The following is a 19904-nucleotide window of genomic DNA, read 5'->3' as shown; positions in this document are numbered from 1 at the left end:
ATTAATTCGTTCCACGAATTTTTTCGTCTAGCGAATTTTTCGTCTTGCGAAGCACGAAATCCCATAGGAATGCATTGAAAATCAATTAATGCGTTCCTATGGTCAAAAAAAGTCCAAACAAAGCCAAATTTGGTACAAGAGTTTATTAAGTGCTCTTTAAAGTCACACATACTGTAAAGAGCATTTCAAAATTCAAACCCAGAATTTTTTTAAAAAAACAGCAGAGTGGTCCAATGGTCACAGAAAATCATAAAAATGCAGGAAAAAAACACAAGCTTCCAGATTCTTGCAAACCCCTCCCCAACTGTTCCCCCAGCCACCCAGCACACAGAAATTCAAATCCAGAATTTTTTAAAAAAAACAGCAGAGTGGCCCAATGGTCACAGAAAATCATAAAAATGCAGGGGAAAAAACACAAGCTTCCAGATTCTTGCAAACCCCTCCCCAACACCAAGTCCTTGAATTCCAAACACCCCAACCCAAAATCCACCCCCCCCAAAAAAAGTTTTACAGTAAAAGCTTAACTTACCAAATGGCTGCAAAAGAAGTTTTGGAAAAGCTTCAAAAATCACCAAAGTCTTTAAAAACCCCAAAAAAGGCTACTATGTACACTGCGTTCTATGAGTTGCACCTCAAAGTCAAGTTGCAACTGTATTAATGGTGTTAAGAAAAAGGAAACAAACTTGCAAGACGTTTTCGTCTTGCGAAGCAAGCCCATAGGGAAATTCGTCTTGCGAAGCAGCTCAAAAAACGGAAAACCCTTTCGTCTAGCGGGTTTTTCGTCTTGCGAGGCATTCGTCTTGCAGGGCACCACTGTACGTGGTGATGCACAAACTTTTGAAATCAAGGTACTAGAGGGAATACAAGAGGAAATCACTACTTACCAACTAGCATTTCATAGAGAAAAACTCCTACAGACCACCAGTCGCATTCTCTTCCATAATAACCATCACCACCTTGTGATTTTAATACTTCAGGTGATATGTAGTCTGGTGTTCCGACAGCTGTATCACAGCGCACCATCCCTGTCTATATAACCAGATAAAATGCAACAATTAAACAGAACAGCCGCTAGATTTAGGCAAGAATGCTAATTTAATCTATTTTTAAAATATAGTTCTTAAGCAGCTATGAATTTAAGGCTGCTAACTGCACTTACTCTACAACACTGTCATTACCCATTTATAAGTTCTCTTATGAAATTCATGCCACAAGTATAAAGAAAGCTTGTTGAGGGAGCTGAAGGAGTTAATCTTGGAGCCAGACAAAGTAAGCAAAAGCTGGGAATGTATGTTATGTCCGATTCATGGGCACAGAATCTACTGGAAGTCTCTGCAATAAATTGCAAGAGAGATTTGGAGCTGGTCCTAAATCAGCAGAAGACAATATATAGGCACACCTCTGTTTAGACTGAATAACATAGTCCAGTTTTTATTGCTTTTTCTGTGCTCCAGCAAAGCAGGTCTTAGAAGTTCGCAAGATAAACTATGCAGCAAATATAGAACTTGAAAGCAAGCATGTCTTTCTATATGATTTAATACTTCAGTAATATTTCTGTTCAATGCTACTGTTATGTAGTGGCTAAGAGCTTCAGTTGTGAACCAGAAATCCTGGGTTTAGTTCTTACCTCTGCCATCAACTCAGCATCTCTCAGCTTCAGCCCCACATATGCAATGGGTTTTTTTTTTTTAAATTACTAGCCCACCTTGGAAAGATTTTTCTAATATTTTCTGATAATGATAATATCTTCAAATACTAGATACAAAGTGTTTTGGAACTGTGATATAAATTCTAATTAACAGCACTATGAAGTATTTGCATATTCATCAAAGTTAAACTTCATGGATCTTCCCCGCTTCCAGTCTCCTTATGCTCTTTACCCCCTATATTGGCCTAGTTCAGATGCAGCACTAAACCAGGAATCTCCATTCTTTTTTGGAGGTGAATGTCATGGAGACTGCACTGGCCTCCTCAAAATACCAATTTCACGGCAGAAAAACTTGCAATGCTCCAAAATACCCCCACTCCCAAACTACAGGCAACACTCAGCCTCACACCCCAAAATGAAAGATAAGCAAAACAAACATTCAACACGCCTCTAAAAACAGGCAACAAAACTCACACATACCCAAAAAACTACCACCAAACACAAGCAAGGACACACACATTCCAAACAAAAACAACAGGCAAAAGAAGGCAAACAATAAGCTATGCTTCATCATTATGGGCACAAATTTGTGCAAGCTTCAGGCTGCTGTGCTAACACCTTCTCAGTATATTTGCAAGAGGAGAGTGGAAGCTTTTGCTTCTGTTTTCAATTAACCATAGCAAGTAGAAGCAGCATTAAGTAATTTGCAAGGCATAGGGAAGAAAGGATTCATGGGAACACAGGAGGTTCGCACACACCATACTCCCACATGCAGGTATCATCATGCTACCTGTATATACCCACAAGTGGAGAGAGTGAGGAAAAGGTGAAGAAAATGAGGAAGCAGGATCTTCTGAGCAATGCAAGTGGATTGTGCTCATACTAATTTTATGAAATGCTTTTCTGTTCATAAATGCTAATACTAATACACAGCGAAAGCTCACTTCATTGCCCCAGGAGTAGCAAATAATGAGTTGAAGTTCTTTACTGTTTAGCGTTTGAGGAGATCTGGGTCATACAAACAGTGCTATCTTAAGACATGGGTAGGGAACTTGTCATTCTGCGAATGCTGCTGGACTGTAATTTCCATCATCCCTAACCACTGGCCAAGTTGGCTGGAATTGATTTTGTTCAAACCCAGCAATGTTTGAAGGGTCAAAAGTGGGGTTCCAATCTGAAGAAAAATGGGAAAATCCACCTTTCAACAGCCTTAGCTCCTTATTTTTTAGTACCATACTTTGTAGAGAAAATAAAGCATTTAATTTAAGGTTCTAATTCTTTACTTATTTTTCTCCCAGTTCCTCAGTCAATCTGAACTCCCTACTCCTAAGCATGTAAAGTTAGACACCTCCTGGTTCTAGAATTCTTTACTAGAATCATCCATGTTTCATGTTACACTATATAGCAGGATGACTCATTACAAGATGGTTAAGCGGCTACACTGGGACAAATACTTATAGGGCAACCCAGCAAGTAGATCCATGTACTGAAACCTAATACAAATACTCACCAGGTGGTTCAGTAAGATATTCCCTTAGTTATGCAACCCCCAAAATAAAGGGTGCTATGTTGGCGTTGTGTAACTCAAGTAAGTTGTTCTCACAAAATGGCTTATTATGTTGCACTCCACTGATATGGTTACACTTATTTATTTATTAAATTTCTATACTGCCCTTCATCCAGGAATCACAGGGTGGTTTACAAAACATTAGGAATGGCCATCTACTTGTGAGGCTGCAACTATGAAGCAAGCTCAATGTAAGGGTGTATGAGTGAAACCAAGGGTTTCAAAGGTTTGCTGACCAATAACACAATGTAAGAGCAAATATGCAGTAGTCAAAATTTGTTTCTGAACTGCAGTAACCACTAGAGGTGCTGTTTTTTATTCTTTTAGCAGACAGATCATTTTGGGCAAGAAAATAAATGTATTTAAGATGTCAGTGATAAAGGCATACTAATAAGTAACATGTAGTTACAAAAATATTAGACACTAAAAAGAATGTTTTATGGGGAACATCTCATCAAAAGTATTGTATTTACACAGCTGTGATGCTTCCCTGTTGTTCAAGAAAACTACACATGATCTGGAGGTGCTCCAGATTCTTACTAGCAGGGTGTCCAATTCTATGCAAAATAAAGTAATTGAATAGGCTGAATCGCTACATCAATTGCATCTTTAGAAGTCATCAATAATGGGATTACAAAATTGGCATGCCACTGTTAACTATGTGTAATTAAGTTTCTTTTCCATATTTAACCCAAGAAAAACAAAATTTGAACACTCCAGACACAGATTCAGAGAAAGAGGTGTGATGCTGTAGTGCAGACAAAGGGTTTGGTGTGTCTCCATCAAGGTTGTGAGTCTACCCAGTTGACAGATTGATCACAGATTTTGTACCATAAGAAATGCAAAGTAAGCTAGTTTTTGCACCGTTAGAAGCAAAGCGAAGCCTGGAACCATAGGCCATCTAATGTTTAGCCTAATTTTACCAAGATAGTTGGTAAACAGTTCTTTGATTTAAGTATCATGTTGATTATCATCAAGATTTACCAAAGCAACCATTTTATGCATATATTACTGATATGTATTGCTATAATGTCATTTATTGCTATAATGTCATTAAAGAGATATGAGGCTTGAATTATTACACTGAAACAATGGAATAAAGGAACCATCATGTAGTTATGGTTCTCAGAAAAGCCCAGAGTATGCCACATGACATAGTTATATTGCTGGTGCTGAGCAGGGGTGGCTCATGAAACTGATTCAATAGGAGGCTGCCTGAAAAACATTTATAAACCACTCTGAGCAATTCTACAGAAGAACAGGGCATAGGTCTAATTAAGCAGAGGCTGGATGCCCATCTGTTTTGGATGCTTTAGATGAGTTTCCTGCATAGCAAAGGGTTGGACTAGATGACCCTTGGGGTCCCTTCCAACGCTACAGTTCTGTGATTCTATAACTTTCCACATAGCAAGAACAGTAGTAAAACTCAAAAATTACAGGGGTGGGAGTAGAGTGGGTGCAAGACCCACTCAGCATCACAAATACTGGTACTGGCCTAATCCACAGATCCAAGTAGACAGTGATTGTTTGATTTTCCATCTGCACCAGTACCTCATCCCACAATAAGCCAAAATGTCAACTGTATTTTAGATAGACATAAGGAATTTTCACAGAACTTTGTGGACTGCGTGTGGACTGCTAAGGTGCATTAGTAAGTAAAAAATATTTTGTTTGCATGTTAAGAAATCTGTTATGTCTATTAGCTTTATCCATACTTTAAAAATATTTATTTGGCGCATTAGTCATAAAAGCACTGCCCTAGCCCACATCCACATTTTTAGAACTGGCTCAAATTTTGCAAATGCCGTTTTGTCAGATTTTTCTCCCCTACTAGCCTTTTGTTGATGATTGCTAATGTCTGATTAAGGACACAGCTGAATAGCATGAAATAAGTAGAATATATTTTGAAATTTATTCCAAATTAGAATCAATGGGAATACACAGGAATAAGCGTGTAAGTGCTTACAAATTAAATGGTGAAAATGTTTTATTTCAAATAAGTATGCTTGATTTATTTGATCTTAAATTTTAAAGTAAGTCATCTGAAGACCACTAGAGGATGCTATGGGTTTGATTATTATAAGCAGTAAATACATGCAAGTTATTGTGCTCATTAGGAAGCAAACATTAACACAAGAGATAGACACTGAACTCAGGTGCTATCTCGGTTGCTCAATTTTGTACATGTTTGCTATTGAGTTCACACCCACCCTAATAGGCACACTTATTTAGAAGTTAGGTTCCACTATAAAAAAGCTCATTTCCAAATCAAGCACTTAAAATTCAGTTGTAACCTGACTCTATACAGCAAGAATAATAAAATATTTTCCATTTCACTAGATAAACAGATCACTCTGCTGAAACATTTTCCTTTTCTTTCACCAGCAACAGTTTTAATCCATTCATGGTCACTATTAAAGCACTAATAGTTAATGAATGAAAATTTATTTCAAAGTAGTTAGCAGGGCTTTAATTGTAAGCATTCCTGAACCTGTAACTCATGAAGTAGAGCAAACTGTAGAGAGGTACTTTCTACTCCATTCCATGTGGTGCTGTAGAACTTGAAAGAGTGCTTTTTCCTGCACTGACCTGTTCATCTACTTAGATCAGAAAATTTGTCCCTCCTAATGGTTCCAGCACTGGTTGATACACAAGGAGTGCCTTAGGAAGAACCTATTGAATGGTGGCTCTACATATTTGCAACTCTCCTCCCACTGAGGTGCATCCTGTCATTTCATTCCATTCTTTTAGATGACAGCTAAAGAACCACCTCTTCTGCCAACTTTTTGGATGTAGATGGGGTGGGTTTTGATTACCGTAATCTCCCCTGCTTTACTGTGGTGTTAGGATGTTGCTGCTGTTGTAATTTTAATTTGGTATAATTTTTATTATAAGTTTGTTTTCTTTATTTATGTGCACCCCCTGTGGTGTAGTCAAATAAATATGCTTCCTTGCAGCCTCTCCAGGTGGCTACCCCTAACTATGTTCTATTAAGGAGATGTCTTGTTCATGCATTTAAAAACCACCAACTCACAAAGATTGGCAAAGCAGCCAGGGAAAGAGAAAAAGAAAAGCTGAAGCAGCAATTGTTTGCAATGAGGGCAGGCAAGCAAAACAAGAGATTGCTGCTTCTAAAACGGGGTGGGTGGGAAAAAGGAGTGCCTATTATGAAAAGCATCCTATTCTCCTTTCTATACAACTCACACATAGAAGGAAGAATTCCCTGTGTGTAGTTTGTACCATAACTGTGATGGTAAAGAGCTGCACATTGTGAGAGTTTCTAATGCACAATTACTCAAAAATTTATATACCACTTAACACCATTGTTTCTAAAAAGTGCCCAATGAGATTACAAAAGTGATACCAGAGATAAAATCTGTTTCAAATTAACAGATTTTTCTGAAAAGCCATGACCTATGTAAGACAACCTGTTGGAAAGATAGGTGCCACATCCACATAATCCCTTACTTTCCCTAAGCCAGTCTCTGGGCCTGTCATCAGACAGCCTTCTATTTTGTAATTAATGTTCCCTAAGGTATTATGAAAACTATCAGCAAATGGTAAAGCAATAGGTCTTTCCTCACAAAGAGTCATTTATAATTTTCTTGCCTTTCTTAAAAAGAGATGGAGGTTTAGACCTGGAGTTCAAACCTGAAAAATAAAACCATATCCTGAATGTGCACACCAACATGCCTTCTTTCTCAATCTTCAAGGTAGATACTACTGAGAGATAGTAGCTTGGCTGAGGTTACCTTGTGAGTTGACAGCAAAGGTTAAGAACTAAACAGGAGACTCGGCACAAATTATCTTAGCCACAGCACCATGCTGTGTCTGTGTCTATGGCACAGTTAAAATTACCTCAATATAGTGCATATTATTTTAGAAGCACACATAATGAACCACATACTTACTTCATCCATTTTCATACAAGTACCAAAATCTGCAAGCTTCAGGTGTCCATATTTATCCAAAAGCATGTTGTCAGGTTTCACGTCTCTATGTATCAAGCCCATGGAATGAATTGCATCAAGAGCAAGGACGACTTCAGCAGTGTAAAATTTGGCCCACTTCTCAGGCACATCGTAATTGCTCATGAGGTTGACAAGATCTCCACCTGGCATGTATTCCATGACCATGTAAAGGTATCGGTCATCTTGAAAGGCACTAAAAAGCTGCACCCAGAAAGATGGACAGATATAAAGACTTCACAAAACCGGGCAATTTGCCACAATCTGTTGAATTCCAGTGAATTTATGGCAACTAGAGCAGCTTTTCCCCCTGCCTTTTAAGAATAGTTTTGGTATGATACAATAATTGTAGCAGATCTTTAAGGAGTTCCAGAATAATTCAGTTTATCACTGATGAAACACATCTCTTATGGCTCACCAAAACATTTCAAGAGAAAGTCAAGTACAGTACTGTTGAGAAACAAGTAAGTATCCTTCCTCTGACAAGGCAGCATCAGAACTGACATCTACTCACAGGCACATTAGGAAAGGGCCAACACCATACTTGCAACTCTTTGGTTCACATACAAGATTTTCTTTTCCACAAACCCAATTCCCATCCTCCTCCTCCTTCACTTCCATTTCCCACTGCCTCCACTACATTGGTAGATACAATAGCAAATCCATACAGCAGGAGGGAGAATGCAAGCAATAGTATTCCCTCAAGTTTACCTTCTGATTGCCTCAAATAGTGTAATAATACAAAATGTATGATTGGACAAATATGTTTCTCTAATTCAAAAACCAATCAGAAGTAATTTAGGGAGTTGCGGCCTTTGGGTACACTACCTGCTGATAAAACCCTACAGTAAAAGATGTGCAAAGTGCACCCACTATTGGAAAGTGTAGGAAGCTTTGCAAGCTCTCCACGCAACTTATATGGCAAGTGGTGATTAAAATCACAAAGACATTTCAATCCTTATAATAAGCAAAACTGTAACATCACTGAGCCTTGATTGTAGTTTACATGCTTTGTTTTGACAATAAACAAGAGAAGCTTCATATGATAGTCTGCCGGTTGTACTATGATTCATTACAAAGGCTTGATTTTTTAAAATTACACTTCCTAATAATATACAGTGGTACCTTGGAAGTCAAATGGAATCCATTCCAGAAGTCCGTCCAAAACGTTCGGAAACCAAGGCGCAGCTTCCGATTGGCTGCTGGAAGCTCCTGCAGCCAATCGGAAGCCGCGGAAACAGCGTCGGACATTCGGGTTCCAAAGAACATTCACAGACTGGAACACTCACTTCCGGGTTTGCGGCATTTGGGAGCCAAAACGTTCAACTCGCAAGGTATTTGGGAGCCAAGGTACGACTGTATACCATTTAGTTAGCCTCAAGTGAAGAGAAAGCAGAACCCATTTCCATGGAAGTAGCAAGAGCACTGAGGCTCAAGCACCTGGGCAGAGCCTTCTTTTGCCCAGCAAAAAGTTGCTAATGCCAGTAATTGAATTATATTCCTGAAACCACAACTTTTCTGTGTAGTAGCCTGTTGATACCAATGGGTGCTTTACTTCCCCAGAGAAAACTGTTAAATGGTACTCTTCCTGCACACCCACTGAAGGTCAATGGTATATACACTGTTGTAACAAAAATTGCCCCTTCCAGATTAAATTTTTACCTTCTAACAACTTCACATCTGTAACTACAAGCCAATTTCATATATTCCTGTCAGCTTCTACACAACAAAAACACATATAAGCAATTTTACACTGTGCTGCACATATGACAGAATTAAACTTTCTGATGGGAGGGTGAACCATTTTCAACGCAACATAATTTGTTTGAACATCACATTGAACACTGACAGTAGCAGGTATGTTTAAAATCAAAATCAAGTACAGTGGAACCTCAGGTCGCAAATGTGATCTGTGCGGGAGGCACATTCACAACCTGCAGCATTCACAACCCACAGCGTCTGTGCACGTGTGGGTCGCAATTTGGTGCTTCTGCACATGCACAAGCGCCAAAACCCAGAAGTAACCCGTTCCGGTACTTCTGGGTTCAGCACGGTAAGCAACCTGAAAACACGTAACTTGAAGCGTCTGTAACCCGAGGTACCACTGTAATTAAATCTGAAAGAGTCTCGCATTAGCAGTTAATCTTTAAGATGGAGAAAAGAATAAAGTTCTTAAGATTCTAAACTACAAATCCAAAATGTGAAATCAACATAAAGGACACAACACTATCAATTTAAAACCTCAATGCTTATTTAAACGTCACCTCAAACTACCACAGAATTTTAATCACAAAAAACCTTACCTGAACTACCCATGGACTGTTGGCAAAGGCCATTATATCTCTCTCCTCCCAGAAAAAGGCTGAATCTGATCTTTTGAGCATTTCAAATTTACTAAGAAGTTTCATTGCATAAGCCTTCTGAGTTACTTTATGGCGAACCTGTTGATCAAAGAAAAAGAAGTTACTTACTTTATCAAGACCTTACAGGATTTAAATGAAATCCTTTGTATTTTTGTCTGTGTGACTTGGTATCCATGACATAGAAATCTGAATCCACTTCGATCAATAATAAAAATCAGAGTATATCTATTTCTACTTCTTGGACCATTTATTTCATATATGAGTTGCCTAATAGAAACATTTCACTAAGCAGCATACAAAAATTTTAAAAACAACTATCAGCAATATATTCTGGCTGCATTTGCACCCTGGTTACCATAATGTGCTCAAGCAGGAAAGAGCCACAGTGAGCCACATAGGATGAAGGGAGTCAGAAGCTTTCTGCAAAAATCAAATCCATTATATTTATTTTAAAATGCTAAAACTCATCTCTTTGCACTGTAACCATGGCAGCTCATATTATATAGGACTGCAATTTTCTGATTTACCATGGCTGCTTTTTAAAAATAGAGGTCTCTGCCTTACAATCCTTTTCTAAGGCACTGGTTTTAAGTTGTAAGTTGCATTAAGACATTGGGATGAATGCCATCTGCCCTGGTGACTTGAGACAGGGGTCATTCCCAGCCTTACTTGGAGATGCGGGGGATTTTCTGCACGGAAAGCAGATGCTCTGTCACTGAGCTATGGTCCTTCCCCTTGCCCTGGTGACTTGCCACCTCCTTTTGACAAAGGCAAGTAGTAAGAGGAAGTTTTGAAAAAGACCTCAAACTCACTGCCCAAAAATTAATGGCTCTCTCTCTCTCCAACCTTTTCTGCTAGTGAAAAATAATGTAAGGGTTATTAGTTTTTCAATTAGTTCTTCATACTCCTCTTTGCTTGGCTTGCTGTAGGCTTTATGTTTGTTAAAGACTTTTTATTCATTTATTAATTTCAGCAAAAATGTTCCTTTTAAAGGGATTTTTTTTCTTGCCTTTTACAGCCTCCTTGTTTTTAAGACCCTTTTGGACTTTTCCACACCTTTTCTCATGCATGATATACATGAAATACATTACAAAGAAAGTTCGCAGTGACATTTGCTGAGAATTGTATGGGATTGCAATCTAATCATGTAGAACCAACATAGATACTAGGTGAAGCTCTCTTTTGCACTGTTGAAGTCTGAATTAAACCTTTCTGGTCCTTCTGGTCCTAACCAATGTTGATGACCTGGTTAGTGGGGTAGAAGTGGAAGGATCATTAGGCCCGAGTGATCATGCTCTTCTACAGCGGAAAGGAGCAGCCAAGCATACTAGGACTCAATTTCTTGACTTTAAGAAAGCCGACTTCATAAAACTTAGGGAAGTGCTGGGTGAGATCCCATGGACAGTAATACTAAAAGGAAAGGGAGTTCATCATGGCTGGGAGTTTGTTAAGAGGGAGATAGTAAAAGCACAACTTCAGGCAATACCAATGAGACGGAAACATGGAAGGTGCCTAAAGAAGCCAAGGTGGCTATCTAAAGAACTTTTAACTGAGTTCAGATTAAAAAAGGATGTGTACAAAAAATGGAAAAGGGGGGAAACCACCAAAGAGGAATTCAAACAAATAGCCAGCACGTGTAGACACAAAGTCAGAAAAGCTAAAGCACAGAATGAACTCAGGCTTGCTGGAGAGGTTAAAAGCAACAAAAAAGGCTTTTATGGGTATGTTCGTAGCAAAAGGAAGAACAAAGAAACTGTAGGGTCACTCAGAGGAGAAGATGGTGAAATGCAAACAGGGGACACAGAAAGGGCTGAACTCCTCAATGCCTTCTTTGCCTCAGTCTTCTCCGATAAAGAAAACAATGCCCGACCTGAAGAATTTGGAGCAAATGATTCAGCAGAGGAAACACAGCCCAGAATAACTAAGGAGATAGTACAAGAATACTTGGCTAGTTTAGATGTATTCAGGTCTCCAGGGCCAGATGAACTGCATCCAAGAGTATTAAAAGAACTGGCAGGTGTGATCTCAGAACCACTGGCAGTCATCTTTGAGAATTCCTGGAGAACAGGCGACGTCCCGGCAGACTGGAGGAGGGCAAATGTTGTCCCTATTTTCAAAAAGGGGGAAAGAGAGGTCCCAAATAATTACCGCCCAGTCAGTCTGACATCAATACCAGGGAAGATTCTGGAGCAGATCATTAAGCAAACAGTCTGTGAGCACCTAGAAAGGAATGCTGTGATCACCAATAGTCAGCATGGATTTCTGAAAAATAAGTCATGTCAGACTAACCTGATCTCGTTTTTTGACGGAATTACAAGCCTGGTACATGAAGGGAACGCAGTGGATGTAGCCTACCTTGATTTCAGCAAGGCATTTGACAAGGTGCCCCATGATATTCTTGTAAAGAAGCTGGTAAAATGCGGCCTTGACTATGCTACCACTCAATGGATTTGTAACTGGCTGACTGACCGAACCCAAAGGGTGCTCATCAATGGTTCCTCTTCATCCTGGAGAAGAGTGACTAGTGGGGTGCCACAGGGTTCTGTCTTGGGCCCGGTCTTATTCAAAATCTTTATCAACGACTTGGATGATGGACTCAAGGGCATCCTGATCAAATTTGCAGATGACACCAAACTGGGAGGGGTGGCTAACACCCCAGAGGACAGGATCACACTTCAAAACGACCTTGACAGATTAGAGAACTGGGCCAAAACAAACAAGATGAATTTTAACAGGGAGAAATGTAAAGTATTGCACTTGGGCAAAAAAAATGAAAGGCACAAATACAAGATGGGTGACACGTGGCTTGAGAGCAGTACATGTGAAAAGGATCTAGGAGTCTTGGTTGACCACAAACTTGACATGAGCCAACAGTGTGACGCGGCAGCTAAAAAAGCCAATGCAATTCTGGGCTGCATCAATAGGAGTATAGCATCTAGATCAAGGGAAGTAACAGTGCCACTGTATTCTGCTCTGGTCAGACCTCACCTGGAGTACTGTGTCCAGTTCTGGGCACCACAGTTCAAGAAGGACACTGACAAACTGGAACGTGTCCAGAGAAGGGAAACCAAAATGGTCAAAGGCCTGGAAACAATGCCTTATGAGGAACGGCTAAGGGAGCTGGGCATGTTTAGCCTGGAGAAGAGGAGGTTAAGGGGTGATATAATAGCCATGTTCAAATATATAAAAGGATTTCACATAGAGGAGGGAGAAAGGTTGTTTTCTGCTGCTCCAGAGGTGCGGACACGGAGCAATGGATCCAAACTACAAGAAAGAAGATTCCACCTAAACGTTAGGAAGAACTTCCTGACAGTAAGAGCTGTTCGACAGTGGAATTTGCTGCCAAGGAGTGTGGTGGAGTCTCCTTCTTTGGAGGTCTTTAAGCAGAGGCTTGACAACCATATGTCAGGAGTGCTCTGATGGTGTTTCCTGCTTGGCAGGGGGTTGGACTCGATGGCCCTTGTGGTCTCTTCCAACTCTATGATTCTATGATTTCTGGAAAACCAGAACTGGTCCCTTGAGATGAACTGATTAAATAAAAACCCTGAAGTAGTTTCCATTCACATGCATCATCCAATATTCAGTCGCTTGATTAAGTAGTTGATTGATTCATCAATAACACTCTACGCAAAAAGGAAATGACATTAATTCATTTCATGAAAGCAGCCTAGTTGACTGTGATAGCATTTTTTAAGGTATTACAAGGCAAGCGGCCAAGAGTGTGAATAATGTTTGTTAAGTGCTTTGAACAACTGTAATGCCGCTATCTGGTGATGATAATTATGATTTATTAAACTCTCCTAAAAAGCAAACTTATACTGGGAGGAAGTCACATTGAAAACAAACAGGATTGTGCTGTTAATATCCACAAGTGCTTTATGCACTATTAATGGAATTTTCAATTCATGCAATGTTAAAACAACACTTCATTTTTAAGTGAAAGGGCAAATTTTTTATAAAGCACATTTGAGATGTTAACTGGTTCTAGAGTGCCTATTCTGCTGTACCATTAAGTATTGTACTTAAACAAGTTAGAAGCTCTTGCTCAAATGGGATAGAAGAACTCTTTAAAGTTCTTCCACCATCTTTTTTAAAAGCTTGTTCTCCCCTTCCAACAACCCATCCTGTTCCATGCCAGATCACTCCTATAAAATTAATTACAAAGTCACCTCAAATGGAAATAATGGTTAATTGCTTACTGATTCCTACCCCAGACATACGAACAAGTAATACAGACTGACAGAACTTCAAAGTTGCACAATACTATGAAGATGCTATAAGAGCCACAAATCCCTACAGATCATCTCCACATCTCCACTATTACTCATGGAATATTCACAGTGACAACTATATTAATATTGTTGCAAAGTGTCAAAAATTAGATTAATTGCTTAACTGGTTGGCATTAGGCAAGCCACTGTCTTTCAGCTAAATCTACCTAAGTGGGTGATTGTGCTAAAAATGTCACTTTGCACCTGTTTGGAAGAAGGCAGGATATGAAAATAACTATTCTCATGGGGGATAATCAATTTTCAATGTTTTTCAATTATTTCCCACCCCCTTTCGATTGCAATGAAACCAAATTGGTGTTTGATGACACTAGTACAAGAGTGGGGAAGCTTGTTGTTCCGGTGGACGAAATAGTTATCTTTCCCCACCCTACTGGCCAACTCTTAACAGGTGAGAAGGACAACCCACCTGTCAATTACCTGATCTCATTATTATGTCACACCCAACTGCCAAAGTCCCAAGTACGTGACAGCCAACTAGTTACCAGGCACTTGGGTATTGTAGCACTGAGCAATGGGCTTTGTTTGTCCCATTACTAGTGACTAGTAAATTCTAATTATCGTAGACAATTGTTATTGCGGACACATTCAGAATAAATACAGTGGTACCTCGGGTTAAGTACTTAATTCGTTCCGGAGGCCTGTTCTTAACCTGAAACTGTTCTTAACCTGAAGCACCACTTTAGCTAATGGGGCCTCCTGCTGCTGCCATGCCGCCGGAGCACGATTTCTGTTCTCATCCTGAAGCAAATTTTTTAACCTGAAGCACTATTTCTGGGTTAGCGGAGTTTGTAACCTGAAGCGTATGCAACCTGAAGCGTATGTAACCTGAGGTACCACTGTATTCTAGATGGGTGGCAACTAAGAATTGTTCCTCAGTTGCAGCTTAAGCAGCCTTGTATATTGGAAAAGACAAACTGTTAAATATCTTACAAAAGACATACACTGAGAAATATGCTATAGATAAGAGATTGTTTTAAGTTTTTCAACATTAGACATATATGGATTAAAGCATATTGTAACCTAACCAGGAAAGGACCAATACCTTTGCAATTTGTTTGTTTAACCTTCTCCTGAAGGCGTATTTCCTCATTTGTTTACCTGCAGAGAGGCATTGCTCAGCTACAGCATTGTACAACTGTATAAGCAACAAGGTATTATAACCATGTACACTGCACAGAAGAAGAAAAGATCTGCACCTCAGAAGCTGATGTGTGAGTAACTGGGCAAACTTGCTCAATTTACATTAAGCAGCAATCACCAAGTTTTTGAAGACTTTGGGTTATTTTGGAAAGGTTATCAAGTAAAAAGAAGAACAGAGGCACAGTCTTGCATGGTCAGTGGTCTGCTAGCAGGGCAGTGGAAGGACTTGCAACAAATATATTGGCAGTTCTTAGCGAGGAGGAGGAATATGCAGGAGTAACACACATGTTCACTTCTTTAAACTGTTTCAATTTCAATTAACTTGTTTCTTAGTAAACACTTTTGAGATTATACAAAGGACCTTCACTGCATGGTTTTCAAGAAAATGTTTGACTTTCCCCTGACATGACTAGTCGGATGTTAACTTTGAATATTCAACAGAGAGGCATACCCAGACAACAGTAAAATAAAAATGCTATTTTTTTGAACCAGTTAAAAGGGCTTTTTAAAGATTTTCCTACTACACTAATGGAACAATTGCTGAAACAAAATGTGGGGAGAATCACAAAATTGCATGGGTATCAGTGAGCAGCTTTTGCCATGTACAGGACAATCCTGTGCATGCCTACTGAGTTAAATGGGACATTCCCATACTTGTACATTACTGGAGACTGTTCAATAATTGTCCCACACCAGCTAGTGCACATATGCAGGAATTCATTTCCTAGCCTCCTTTTGAAAATGCTACTTTGCCTAACATGCTCTTGGCTGCAACAACCCTGTATACAAGGAAAAGGTACTCATGTAGCCAACTTGTGAAGGTGCCAGCATACATTTGCTGATTTAGAAGCATTGCTGGATTGAGAGGGTGATCTGGGGAAAGACATCTTGCAGATGTACATTTGTTAGGTCTTAATGTAAGTCAAAATTTTAAGTAGGACTCAAGATTAATGGTGACACACCATGTATACACAGGGTCACTTAATACTGTTTATATTATTAAGGCTACAACTTTCAGATGATTAGTTAGACTGACTGAGACTGTGGGAAGCTCTTAGTTTATTATTATTCTCCATGAAGTTAAAACAAACAAGCTATTAAAGGTAAAGGTACCCCTGCCCGTACGGGCCAGTCGTGACCGACTCTAGGGTTGTGTGCTCATCTCACTTAAGAGGCCGGGAGCCGGCGCCGTCCGAAGACACTTCCGGGTCACGTGGCCAGCGTGAAATGCCGTTTACCTTCCACAACTAAGTAAATGCCCAAGAATGGGTGGGGGTTTACCCCCTACTATCAAGAGACAATGACATATCATTTAACTAATATCTGGGATTGGATTAGATTGTCTGGTGTGGGTGGGTGTGGGTGTGGGTGTGTATCCCACTTCATGCTTTGAGCTACCAATAAACAGGATGCAAAAGCCCTGTCATTTCATCACTGGAAATCCACTCACCATGCAAACAGAAGATAGAGTAAGGGGGGGGGGGAGAGAATATCAGGAAGCCAGAACATGTTCTTAAATGGTGTGTTCAATAAATGTAAAGGAGATTGAGCCTAACTATACCAGGTATTTCAAACAAGTTAAACTTGAACGCAAATTCAAAGGTCTTATAAGGACTGTAAATTCTTACCAGCTGTACTTCACCAAATGCACCTCTTCCAATCACTTTAACAACATCGTAATCTTCTGCTTTCATTTGAAGACCACGGATATTTTCCACAACTTTCTCATCTAACAATTTTTAAAGAAGGCATTATAGTGCACACAAACAGTTTATACAAATACAATCAGTCATGTGTTTTGAAAAAGCTGACAAAAGGTTCTGTCCATTTTAAGCCTTTTGTACAGAATAATTACAGGATTCTAGTCAGCTAACTTTTACTTAGAGCAGACCCACTGAAATTGATGAACCCAAGTTAATCATAGTTATTAACCTCCAGAACAATTTTCAGAGGGCACTGGGGGGCTGCCAGGGACAATGGAAATCAGCCACCCCCCATCCACAAACAGACACTGTCCACCAGATAACCAAGTGGATATCATCCTCTCTCTCCTCCCCTCTATCTACATGAAATAGGAAGTATCTGCATGGGTTGTATCCAGTGCTGCAGTCTCATTTGCACAACATACTTCTGTATGCCCAACTGTGTTCTTCCTTCTCCTCTGCCACCTGCAGCCTCTTGCATGCCCTCAAAATTTGCTCCAGAGGGTTGGAAAGCACTCTAGAGCAGATGGAGGGCACAAGGGGGAGGAAAGGGAAGGGAAGTCCAGTTGAGCAAGTGGCAATCCAATTGCTCAGTGTTGGATACAACCTAGATGATATCTAACTAAAATATAAAACTGTTAAGAATGTCATGACACTGCAGGTTGTGTGGCCACAGACTGGTGGTACTAGAAATTTATTGGGTGGCAATAAACTAGTGGTACTAGAAATTTATTGGGTGGCCGACTGTGCAGTAGAGGCCAATGAGGGAGAGAGCAGGTGGCCAGGTAACAGAGGTCAGCACTGGAGAGGCTGGCAGAGGCCACAATGACTGGCAAGAGTTTGGCAGAGTGGGCAGTGCAGTCAGCAAGAGAGCAGTGGGGTGGAAGACTTGCAAAGCACAACCGCTCTCTGAACCAGCATCTCCCCCCTCTTTAAGCATCGCTGGAGTGATGTTAAGGGGGGTGGGGCAGGCACCATTTCAGAGAGCAGTTTGGCTGGAATCTCCCCTGCTATTGCTGCCACCAGTGCTGTCGTTTTCAGAAGTGGCAATGGTGGCAGAGTTGGGCTGGGGAGAGGAACAAAGAAGAGAAGGTTTTCAACACTTCTGAGCACTTCCTGAATGAGACACATGAGGTGGGGGCATTTGATGGCACGCTCCCACCCTATCAACTGAAGGGCACACTTTTCTCAAGGGTTTCAAAAGCTTCAAAGGTCCTGCTCCTAGAAGTGCGGGAAGAGGAGAGGGAGAGTACAGTGAATCTAAGACTCAGTGCACCTCATTCATGTTTGTGTGGGTTATACTAAACTATAATTTGGTAAATTGAAGTTGGCAGATTGTATTGTCAAATATGGTTAACAGCACAACTCCTTTTTCAAAATTTTAATATAGCTTGGGCAGACAGGTGAATAAAAAAGTTTCACCTAACATTAAAAAACAATGACAAGTATTGTATATAAGGGAAACTTACATCTGTTTAAGAAGTTGTCTATGTTCTTGTTCTTCCTCAATGCTGGGTAATCCAAATCAAGAACTAAGGAATTCAAACTATCCTATAAAAAAACACAAACATACACATATATAAGGTTAATTGTAATTATATTTTAGAGTAGTTATCCTTTTCCACTCCACAATTACTTGAACAGATATAGCATCATGGAATGTCAAGTACATACTACAAATAGACCTGAATAAATTATACATAAATTCTTGCAGCATTTACATTGCAAATATAACCTCCTTGGGGCAAAGACATCTCACACTTTTCAAAAGCAGACCAGGATAGATATATGTAATAATAACTCCTAATTTTACAAGTCATTTTAAAACAAAACTGCAAAGCAAGACAGAGAATGGAAAAGTGAACATAAAATTAAATAATCTTTGGATCAATTTGTAATATTCCTAACAGGACTACACCAGATTAAGCATACACTGAAACACCATCTAAGTGGAAGAACCACTCTGACAAAAATGAAACAGGGATGGCATGTTCTTTTGTTTTTCAGTATTGCTAACTGATGACCTCTGAATTGGGAGAGATGGCTGATCTTTATATTTGAATAAGATAAATATTTATCTTTACAAGGTAGGTATCAAAAAGTCCCTATAGATGAGCTGAATTGGAGTAATAAACTCTTTACACACTACTGCTGACCATAGAGAAATTGCAGAATTCTGTATTAGGTGCAGCTGTCAATAAAAGGCAGCCCTGCCTGCAACCCAGTGTAGAAGCCTAGATGTGAAGCTGCCAACACATAGACAACAACTGAAAAGTCTGATATACGGTTGATTCAGGTCTCACAATGCAATTCATCATGTAACACACACAGTTAGCATGAGGTGACTAAACAGAGCCTTCACATCAAAGGAGCAACATGGTTCTGAGTAAAAGTTACTGGGAACACCACATGGGAATAAAAAAGACAGAGGAACAGTAAAGTGATTATAAGCTCCTCTCTGGGGTCCCACACATTTGCTTGTTCTCTCTATTATGCCATACTTAAATTCTATTTAAATACATACTGCCATAAATATTGCACACATGTGTTAACATTAATTTTTTAAAAATCCAATGTTAACTATTGGTGTGATATTCTTGTCTTCTGTGGTAGAAGGGGAAATTAGGGCTTGAAAAATTAAATTATTTCAGATGTAGGTCCCAAAAGTTTTGAGTAAATATATACAGTATATTGGCCTCATTTCAAAACATTTGAGGAGCATGGCTTTAGCCTTATAACTGTTGCTGAGGAATCTTCAACTAAACACACCCACATCTCAATCCTAAATAAAGTATTTATTTAAAGGTCACAGATTTAAGCGGGCAATTAGCAAGCAAAGGTTTTTAAGATTACCCCCTGCTTCTGTACTATAGATATAAACCCTGATGAATGTTTGGGGGGGGGGTCAAGAGATTATATAGTACAGCAGGCCATCTATACTAAAGATAAGTAATCCAGGAAATGACATATCCTCTGTCTAGGCCTCATAGATTAAAAAAAAAACACTTCAAACAGGAAGTATGTTATTATAGTGATTTCACTGTTCACTTCCGGTCTTCCCTTTTTGTCAAAGTTGGAAGTCAACCAAACTAAAAATAGCATTATCTAACAAAACACACCCAAGGCAAAAGCAAGTACAGCACAACTATATGTACAAATGTGCATTCATAATAGTTTTATTTTTTTCAACAATTTCTGAACTAGAGTGTATTACTCCTTACTA

General features: G+C 39.5%; 1 protein-coding gene and 1 long non-coding RNA gene across 7 annotated transcripts in view; one reads left to right on the top strand and one right to left on the bottom strand.

Annotated features, from left to right (window-relative positions):
* The window catches only part of ROCK2 (Rho associated coiled-coil containing protein kinase 2), a 53603-nt gene extending 35364 nt beyond the window's left edge, over positions 1–18239 (bottom strand). For 5 of the 6 annotated variants that reach the window (XM_081905958.1, XM_081905960.1, XM_081905961.1 and 2 more), the window contains exons 1-5: positions 18151–18239; positions 16607–16707; positions 9487–9624; positions 7127–7387; positions 885–1029 (exon numbers count right to left, since the gene is read on the bottom strand). In XM_081905958.1, coding sequence (XP_081762084.1) covers positions 885–1029; positions 7127–7387; positions 9487–9624; positions 16607–16672 — 610 coding nt within the window. In that variant the 5' untranslated portion in view covers positions 16673–16707; positions 18151–18239. The remainder of the gene's footprint in view (positions 1–884; positions 1030–7126; positions 7388–9486; positions 9625–16606; positions 16708–18150) is intronic. The other variant, XM_081905963.1, reaches the window with a different exon arrangement.
* Positions 1–19904, top strand: part of LOC309367344 — a 217812-nt gene that overhangs the window by 179289 nt on the left and 18619 nt on the right. The window lies entirely within an intron of this gene.

This window comes from Podarcis melisellensis, assembly GCF_964234715.1.
Source record: "Podarcis melisellensis genome assembly, chromosome: 3".
NCBI lineage: Eukaryota > Metazoa > Chordata > Lepidosauria > Squamata > Lacertidae > Podarcis > Podarcis melisellensis.
This window is presented reverse-complemented; position numbering and strand designations above follow the sequence as displayed.